The 10,362-nt window shown below is 42.0% G+C and overlaps 2 protein-coding genes across 4 annotated transcripts in view; both read right to left on the bottom strand.

The window, feature by feature from the left end:
* Positions 1-195, bottom strand: part of si:ch73-31d8.2 (RLA class II histocompatibility antigen, DP alpha-1 chain) — a 7,338-nt gene extending 7,143 nt beyond the window's left edge. Inside the window, exon 1 of the mRNA XM_067449494.1 lies at positions 107-195. The gene's annotated coding sequence lies outside the window, so the exon portion shown is untranslated. The remainder of the gene's footprint in view (positions 1-106) is intronic.
* Positions 196-7,033: 6,838 nt separating this feature from the next.
* The window catches only part of brd2b (bromodomain containing 2b), a 44,543-nt gene continuing 41,214 nt past the window's right edge, over positions 7,034-10,362 (bottom strand). For all 3 annotated transcript variants that reach the window (XM_067447769.1, XM_067447771.1, XM_067447770.1), the window contains exons 12-13: positions 7,249-7,750; positions 7,034-7,123 (exon numbers count right to left, since the gene is read on the bottom strand). In XM_067447769.1, the coding sequence (XP_067303870.1) occupies positions 7,620-7,750 (131 nt within the window). In that variant the 3' untranslated portion in view covers positions 7,034-7,123; positions 7,249-7,619. The remainder of the gene's footprint in view (positions 7,124-7,248; positions 7,751-10,362) is intronic.

Raw genomic sequence — 10,362 nt, 5'->3', positions numbered from 1 at the left:
TTAAGAGATGTTTGGACTAGAAACAAGACAAAAATACTAAGTAGAAAAGTATTTTTTAAAATTATTATAAATATTTTTTTGCAATGCAAGAAGATCAAATAATTACCGTGAGCTCTTGAGAAACTCCAAAAGACTGAAATCGCGCAGAAGAGAAAGATCATCCGCAGCATTTCACGAGCAGGAGCCGAATGCCACAGACGGGGCATTTACCGGTAATATTTACTTCCTCGTCCATTCTGCACAAAACAGGTTCCTGATAGAAACTAGAGCACTGAATTCCATAAGCAGGTTTCACTTCTTTTGTGATGCATGACACTTTGTTTTTATTCTATAATGGTCATTGTGCAACCAACCTTTGATATTCTGTTGATATAGGCTACAGTTTATCTATGATTGGCTCAACGCAAGATGTTTTTCTGGCTATCGCCAGACCAAGCTCAATTTACAATTAAACATTGGTCTGGGGAAGCCGCTGTCACTGCAAAAAATGCATTTCTTACCTAATATTTTTCTCTTGTTTCTAGTCAAAATATCAACAAAAAAATTACATTAAGAAACATTTACTAGACAAGTAAAAAACATTTTTTGGGGGGAAAAAATAACTCAAAATGTACAGAGTTTTTGCTTAAAATAAGCAAAATAATCTGCCAATGGGGTAAGTAAAATAATGATGTTTTTGTTGGCAGATTATTTAGCTTATTTTTTCCTAAAACAAGACAATTACTTTTGCTCGTCTGGTAAATACTTCTTGTTTTAAGAATTTTTAGATGTTTGGACTAGAAACAAGACAAAAATACTAGGTAAGAGAAGCATTTTTTGCAGTGCTTGTATTTTCTACTGCACAAGGGGCGTGATCAACTGGCATTATTCAAATAACTGTACGCAATTGGATAGTCCTTTAACCAATCAGACAACAAGAGGCGTGATCAACGGGTGGGCAAGCCAGTCTGTGATTGGTTCCTGCAAAAGTATAACAGAAGCAGTAGAAATGAATGCACAGGTTTTCAGACTGAGTTGCCGAGCAAAATCAAATCGCCGGCAGATTAGGCTGGGTTATCACAATAATTTAATTTGTAGGCCGTAGGATGATAAAGATTAAAAAACTATTGCGATCATTATATAAGGCCCATTCACATCAAGAACTATATTGGCCACACCAGTGTACAATATGATTACGTTTATTCTTGCACTGCAGTTTTATCGTCTGTCGCTCGAGCTCTTAAAGCCACAGTTCCCCCAAAAATATAATGTGATGTTTATCTGCTGACCCCCAGGGCATCCAAGATATAGGTGACTGTTTCTTCAGTAGAACACAAATAAAGATTTTAACTCCACCGTTGCAGTCTGCCAGTCGTATAATGCATGGAAACACATGAGAGTATCTGAGTATGAGAACTAAAGCCCTATTCGGACTGGATTAGATTAACATGGGGACGTGGGGGTAAAGTAATTATTACTAGAGGTAGTCCCGTCCGAATGTGCCATCTCGGTAATCATCCCAGCTAACAATTTTAGGTTATAAGAACGTTTCCCTAACGTTCCCATTAAGTTCTAAAAACGTTTTTGAATGTTCTAGGAACGTTGAAATGTCCAGTTTGTGGAACGTTGTATTAACATTCTCATTAGGTTCTAAGAACGTTAAATAACGTTCTTATAAGGGTTTGGAGTATGATCAAATAAAATATTCCTGTTTTCTCCTTTAATGTACTTGCTTTGTGTTATTGACATCTTATTCTTTCTTAAAAAAAGCTAAAACCACTTTTATAATTGACTTTTATATGTATATTACATTTATATTTAATACATAATTAGTTTACTAGATTTTTCTTCTGATTATAAAAAAATAAATATATACACGAAAATAGCATTTAAGTGTCATTAAGTTGTCTCTGGATATACAAATTATGTATCTGAAGTTTGAGAAAAAGCTGTATGACTAATTTGTAATGACTAATACTTTTTTTAATGTAACGTTTTTAAAACGTTCCACTAACAATGTAAGAATAACGTTTTATAGCTAACGTTTTTAGAACGTTTCTCAATAGGAAATAACGTTGGCACAACGTTCTAATAACGTTACTGCAAGAACGTTTTTTTGATAACTTTGAGAGAACTTTCAGAGAACGTTCCCTGTTAGCTGGGATTACGGACGATGTCAGTGAAGATTACCGAGACTTTTACCTTCTGTAAAAAGGTCCGGAAAAATTACCTCTGGTAATACTAATCCCGTTCGACTAGACCCGCTGTAAAAATGTATGGTAACATTCCCTCATTTCCTGTTTAAAAGTTTTTAAAAAAAGGTGCGTTTTGCGAGCATAGATGCGCTTGAAGCATTCGGTTGCGTTATATGTGGAGGGACAACTTTGTGGCAAACTCCAGTATTTTCCGCATATCATTTAAAGCAAAAAGATCAAAAGCACTTATTAGAGGCACAACACTTATTTTAGCTCAAGGAAAGAGTCTATTACCAACACTATCCAATCAGAATCATTAGACTGGACCTAACTGTTTAATAAAACACACACACACACACACACACACACACACACACACACACACACACACACACACACACACACACACACACACACACACGAGACGGAGTTCAGACTGGCGCTCATGTTGTGTTTGATCACGTGATGACAGAAACGCCAAACACACATGACGACACATATCGTGGTGCGTAAAGCGAGTTACTCCTCCCACTTCAGTTAGTTTTACTGAGATGTCTTATCCCGTGCGAATTGGCCATTAATATTAAAGACGTCCTGAGGTAAAATTACTTTACACCCACATCCCCATGTTAATCTAATCCCGTCCGAATAGGGCTTTAGAGAGTTAAAAAAATACAAGTACAAATGCATATTAAACCGTGAAGCTCATGACGACACATGGATGTCTTAAGACACCAAACGATCGGCCTGTGCGAGAAAAACAACAGTATTTATATTATTTTTTACCTCAAATACAACACCACCATGTCCAACAGCCTTGAACGTGCCATTGCTTCCGGTGTGTGAGGTCAATAGCCATAGTTTACATGTACAGACGTCACAGGTTTAATAGTCGCAGGATTTAATTTGGATTTGACTTCTTTCATACATAATAGAAAAAAAACTGGATTTTTGCTTTTTAAATTTCCATTGAGTTAAAAAAAAGTTCCCTGATGTTTCAGTCTTTCTTGAATGTAGGAACCGGAGTAAAATACCAGAAATCAAAACTTCCTTGATTTCTTTCTCCAGCTGATGAACGATAAAAACATTGTTGATGCCACTGATTTATACAGAGATCAGTGGTTGATGCTTATAAAATTGCAGCACACACAAGAATAAACGTAACAATCCACTGGTGTGGCCACGTTATAGTAATAATGGCCCTCATTTATCAATCTTGCATAGAAACTGGTGTATATGTTGGCCTAAGATTATGCTTACACTCCTCTCTCCGCCTGATTTATGAAGCTGTGCGCACCTCTGCAATCCAGGTGTACGCAATACTTGCCCTTGATAAATGCCGCGGCTGAAAACAATTGTCATTAGAATAACGCCCCTATATATTCAAGTCTCCGCCTTCCCCACACCCTCATTTTACACCATGGACACACGGAAGACGGCAAAGAAGTCAAACTTCTCCGACGTGGAGATCGAGACCATCACCAGGGAAGTGGAAAAAAACAAAATTGTTTTATTTTAGGAGTTTAAAGAGTGAGATTAAAGGCGCCCTCAAAAACAACGCAGTACCATTCACATCAAAGGGTTACTGTAAAAAATTATTTAGAAAAAAAGTGACCTGGTTGCCTTAATTTTGAGTTAATACAAAAAAAAATTGAGATGCGACAACCTTTATTAAAATATTATTAAAAGATATTGTAAGCATTTTGGGTAATTGTGTGTTTTATTCGTGATGACGCAGAGAAACATGATTTATCAAATTTTTTGTGTGGTTCAAATATTTTGAGTTTCTATTTATTAAACAAATTTCCTTCATTGTATCAACTAACATTTTTAATTTCAATAATCTCAAAATTTTAAGGCAACCAGGTTACTTACTTTTTTAAGTTAAACCAACAAAAAAAATCTACAGTGTAGAAACCCTGAAGTATATTCCGATGATCGTGCTCCCCCCTCTCATATCCCCCTGAGACGAGAGATTTATGCATTTTATTTCTGGAAAAATTACTCCAGTGGCACAAATATCGTCAATTTGCATCATCTGTAAAATGTTTGACCAGACGCTAAAGACTACAGCCAGCAGAGGGAGCCATTTCCGCATGTTTTTAACTCGCACATGGGGTGTGTGGTCGCACTCACAGCTCAGCTCGCAGCCTCAGGCATTCACGGAAACGGTGCGGCCGGCGGAGCAAAGTGAGTATTTTATCTTCTCAAGTTAATTCCTATGAAAGTTCATCTTCCAAAGGCCTGAACTGACTGAACACGTGCTGAGAACGACAGCTGCGAGCGCGGACGCCTTTACCTCAGCTCTCATCACGAGAGCTCATTCAGCTCATCACGATGCGTGTAATCTGACTCCTGCTGCGTTTGTGCCGACACGTCCTCAGCGGTTAAATCATAATATATTGAACAGACACTTTCAGTTTTTAATAGTAGTGTCTGTTCTCTAACAGAACTGATTATATGAAGATGAACGCGTGGTGGGAAAGTAAAAGTAATCCAGTAGCCGTGGCTTTGGGAGTGGCCTCACAGGGCAGCAAAGCATTCTGGGAAATGTAGTCTTTTATCCCCATGACACAAAAAAACATTTTCTGTCTTTTCTCAGTCTAGAAAGCACCAAATTCAAAAATAATTTCACATTTCTACTACATTAATGACCCAGTTTAAATACAGATTCATCTTCCTAGCGCTGAAGTACCCCTTTAATAATTGCATGACAATTTGTAAGATTCTTCTTATTATTATTAATGACAGTTATTGTTATTTAGAAGAAGAATATTATTATTTTATTATTTAAAAGAAGAATGTCATTTATTATTTTATCTGATTTATTTTCAGTCCCAGTGCGTGCGCAGCTGTCGGGCCTAACCCTGAACCGTCAGGTAAAGCGCATAGGCTCAACTGGAGGAATACAGGCCTACAAATCAAATGCTTTGGTAGTCACAAATTAAACATTGAAGTCCATTTTGCACAAAAATAAACACTGAAGTTTATAATTATGTTGTTGTTGTTTTACAGTGGGTCATGATATAGCAAATCTTTGTCAGGGCGTTTTGTGGTGTTAGGAATTGTTTTTCTGCGCATTTTCGCACTAACTCAAATGTTCGTACATCGCCTCCTGAGCTGAGCTGCCGTACGCCAACGTCCATATTGATAAATCTCAGTCACCGTGGTTTTGGGTGTACGCTGGAAATTTGGTGTACGCACTTTTGATAAATGAGGGCCATTGTGTATGTGTGTGTGTGTGTGTGAGAGCCTTTAGTCCTTCCTCATGATGCACTGATTGATTCTGAACTGGGTTTTCCTTTTAAATTTCCATGACTGACAGCTGACTTAAAATTTCTTAAAAAAGTTCCCTGAAGTCCTTCAGGACTGTAGTAACCCAGTGTGAAATACCAGCCATCAATTTCTTCATGGGCTTGTGCCAAACCGGGAGCACTCACGCTGTATTATCGCAGTGCAGTTCTTATAAATAGCATTTAAACACCCACAACAGTAAACCTAGTATTTCCTGTTCTACAAGGCTATCTAACTGCACCAAGCACAAACATTAAACACATAAAATGCAATGTAAAATATTAAAGAAACACCCCATGACACGGTTCACTTGTTGTATTTGTATTTCCATCCAAATAAAAACCAGCGTATAATCTGGAGTGCATAAACTCTTAATTATACTGCAGATCATAAGGAATATTACGTCACAACGATCTGCCAGGTGTCTTATATATTCAAAAAGAATATTCTAGAAAAGAGAGGTTAGAGCAATGCAAAGAAATACAAAGAAGCAGGATGATGGTATTATGGACTATATACAGGAAATAAATGAGGGTATTGCTTAAGATGCCTGTAGTTCTCCACCACACACCAGATCTCACGTCAACATTCAACTCCTCTCTAGCGATACAGTGAGGCATTACGGCTGTTATTTATGAGATCAATGCAATTTCACAGAGAAATTTTGACCAGACCAGCTTCATCCCGATCAAAGCAACAACTAGAGAGCGGTTTCATTCGCTCGCTGCAAAGCCGTACGGAAAGCTACTCAGTTCTGCTTGAATTATTATATCATACTGTACATGCAAAACAAACCCGTCCATTGCACCGTAGCACAGAAACCATAACCCTTTAAAGCAATGCGAAGTCTGTGTGTTTTCCCCATGAAATCGTGCATCTTCAACAAACCTCCATGTGTGTTTTGTTCGCTCAAAATGACACCGATATTTAAAGCAATGCCGATAGAAGCAATAAAATGTAAATTAAATGGAAGCAAAACAAAACAACAAGCCATTTCGTCAACTAAGAAAAGTAGTTTCTCATCGGAGTTTCCCATTATGGGCGTTTTGGTAAAAGTCTTCTTTATAAAAGAAAAAAAATCATCCTACACAGTATATACATGTTTCTTTTTTTACACTGACGTAAACTGTAAACAGTATGGAAGCCCATTTCCGCCACAAAAAAACAAAAAAACATCGCGACTTTTTAATCACAATTCTTTTTTTCTAGACTATTTTTCTCACAATTGAGTTATAAAGACACAATTCTGACTTTTTTTTCCCACAATTGAGTTATAAAGACACAATTCTGACTTTTTTTTCCACAATTGAGTTATAAAGACACAATTCTGACTTTTTTTTCCACAATTGAGTTATAAAGACACAATTCTGACTTTTTTTTCCACAATTGAGTTATAAAGACACAATTCTGACTTTTTTTTCCACAATTGAGTTATAAAGACACAATTCTGACTTTTTTTTCCACAATTGAGTTATAAAGACACAATTCTGACTTTTTTTTCCCACAATTGAGTTATAAAGACACAATTCTGACTTTTTTTCCCCACAATTGAGTTATAAAGACACAATTCTGACTTTTTTTTCCACAATTGAGTTATAAAGACACAATTCTGACTTTTTTTCTCTCACAATTGCGAGTTATAATCACAATCCAGACTTTTTCTCACGATTGAGTTATTAAGTCACAATTCAGACTTTTTTTTCTCACGATTGTGAGTTATTAAGTCACAATTCAGACTTTTTTTTCTCACGATTGTGAGTTATTAAGTCACAATTCAGACTTTTTTTTCTCACGATTGTGAGTTATTAAGTCACAATTCAGACTTTTTTTCCAACAATTGCGAGTTATAAAAACACAATTTTGACTTCTTTTCTCACAACTGCGTGATATAAAGTCACAATTCAGACTGAGAAATGAAGTCAGAATTGTGACTTTATAACTCGTAATTGTGAGATAAAAAGTTAGAATTGTGAGACAAAAAGTCGCAATTACTCTTTTTAGTTTTTAATTTTGTGGCGGAAACTGGCTTCCATAAAACACAGAGTTCCTGGGATCCGGAGGCACGGAAAACAACACGGAGGCCCACGGCTCTGAACGCTTCCCAGAATCCTGTGCGCCGCTCGGGCTTCCTGTGCCATCCAGACGGCCTCTTCACCTGGAGTCGGAGTCACTGGAGTCAGATGAGGATGAGGAAGAGGAGGATGAGGAAGAGCCTGAGCTGGAGCTGCTGGCGCTGAGACGAGAAGCCACTGCGTGAGGATCCGCGCCGATGGGCTTCTCCGCTGAAACACAAATCACAACAGCCGTCACTCGACAAGGAAACAACAAGCGTGTTTTACACTGAAAAAAAAGCTCTTCTTACTTGGCAATTTCGTCTTGTTTCTAGTCTAAATATAGCCTGATGCCTGCCGAACTCAGCCCCGCCCACAACATTTAAGCTCAGGCAGTTCGGTCTGGACTCGATCCATAGAGGATTAATTATGCCTGAACAGAAACTGACCAATGAAATCATCAGGACGGGCTTTAGACAATGGACAGAAGATCAACAGTAACGTAATCATCACGTCATCAAAGGCGCTTGAGTTACGGCTGTTTCACACCGCAAGCGTGAGCAGCGCTTCAGTGTAACTACACCGTCACTGCAGCTGCAGACGCGCGAGAGTTCACACTGGAAGCGTAACTACACCGTCACTGCAGCTGCAGACGCGTGAGAGTTCACACTGGAAGCGTAACTACACCGTCACTGCAGCTGCAGACGCGCGAGAGTTCACACTGGAAGCGTAACTACACCGTCACTGCAGCTGCAGACGCGCGAGAGTTCACACTGGAAGCGTAACTACACCGTCACTGCAGCTGCAGACGCGCGAGAGTTCACACAGGAAGCGTAACTACACCGTCACTGCAGCTGCAGACGCGCGAGAGTTCACACTGGAAGCGTAACTACACCGTCACTGCAGCTGCAGACGCGCGAGAGTTCACACTGGAAGCGTAACTACACCGTCACTGCAGCTGCAGACGCGCGAGAGTTCACACTGGAAGCGTAACTACACCGTCACTGCAGCTGCAGACGCGCGAGAGTTCACACTGGAAGCGTAACTACACCGTCACTGCAGCTGCAGACGCGCGAGAGTTCACACTGGAAGCGTAACTACACCGTCACTGCAGCTGCAGACGCGTGAGAGTTCACACTGGAAGCGTAACTACACCGTCACTGCAGCTGCAGACGCGCGAGAGTTCACACTGGAAGCGTAACTACACCGTCACTGCAGCTGCAGACGCGCGAGAGTTCACACTGGAAGCGTAACTACACCGTCACTGCAGCTGCAGACGCGCAAGAGTTCACACTGGAAGCGTAACTACACCGTCACTGCAGCTGCAGACGCGCGAGAGTTCACACTGGAAGCGTAACTACACCGTCACTGCAGCTGCAGACGCGCGAGAGTTCACACTGGAAGCGTAACTACACCGTCACTGCAGCTGCGCGAGAGTTCACACTGGAAGCGTAACTACACCGTCACTGCAGCTGCAGACGCGCGAGAGTTCACACTGGAAGCGTAACTACACCGTCACTGCAGCTGCGCGAGAGTTCACACTGGAAGCGTAACTACACCGTCACTGCAGCTGCAGACGCGCGAGAGTTCACACTGGAAGCGTAACTACACCGTCACTGCAGCTGCAGACGCGCGAGAGTTCACACTGGAAGCGTAACTACACCGTCACTGCAGCTGCAGACGCGCGAGAGTTCACACTGGAAGCGTAACTACACCGTCACTGCAGCTGCAGACGCGCAAGAGTTCACACTGGAAGCGTAACTACACCGTCACTGCAGCTGCAGACGCGCGAGAGTTCACACTGGAAGCGTAACTACACCGTCACTGCAGCTGCAGACGCGCGAGAGTTCACACTGGAAGCGTAACTACACCGTCACTGCAGCTGCAGACGCGCGAGAGTTCACACTGGAAGCGTAACTACACCGTCACTGCAGCTGCAGACGCGCGAGAGTTCACACTGGAAGCGTAACTACACCGTCACTGCAGCTGCAGACGCGCGAGAGTTCACACTGGAAGCGTAACTACACCGTCACTGCAGCTGCAGACGCGCGAGAGTTCACACTGGAAGCGTAACTACACCGTCACTGCAGCTGCGCGAGAGTTCACACTGGAAGCGTAACTACACCGTCACTGCAGCTGCAGACGCGCGAGAGTTCACACTGGAAGCGTAACTACACCGTCACTGCAGCTGCAGACGCGCGAGAGTTCACACTGGAAGCGTAACTACACCGTCACTGCAGCTGCAGACGCGCGAGAGTTCACACTGGAAGCGTAACTACACCGTCACTGCAGCTGCAGACGCGCAAGAGTTCACACTGGAAGCGTAACTACACCGTCACTGCAGCTGCAGACGCGCGAGAGTTCACACTGGAAGCGTAACTACACCGTCACTGCAGCTGCAGACGCGCGAGAGTTCACACTGGAAGCGTAACTACACCGTCACTGCAGCTGCAGACGCGCGAGAGTTCACACTGGACGCGCTGTACACCGTCACTGCAGCTGCAGACGCGCGAGAGTTCACACTGGAAGCGTAACTACACCGTCACTGCAGCTGCAGACGCGCGAGAGTTCACACTGGAAGCGTAACTACACCGTCACTGCAGCTGCAGACGCGCGAGAGTTCACACTGGAAGCGTAACTACACCGTCACTGCAGCTGCAGACGCGCGAGAGTTCACACTGGAAGCGTAACTACACCGTCACTGCAGCTGCAGACGCGCGAGAGTTCACACTGGAAGCGTAACTACACCGTCACTGCAGCTGCAGACGCGCGAGAGTTCACACTGGACGCGCTGTACACCGTCACTGCAGCTGCAGACGCGCGAGAGTTCACACTGGAAGCGT

Source organism: Pseudorasbora parva, chromosome 7, assembly GCF_024679245.1.
Source record: "Pseudorasbora parva isolate DD20220531a chromosome 7, ASM2467924v1, whole genome shotgun sequence".
Classification (NCBI taxonomy): Eukaryota; Metazoa; Chordata; class Actinopteri; order Cypriniformes; family Gobionidae; genus Pseudorasbora; species Pseudorasbora parva.
Note: the sequence above shows the minus strand (reverse complement) of the source record. Positions and strands in the feature narration are given on the sequence as shown.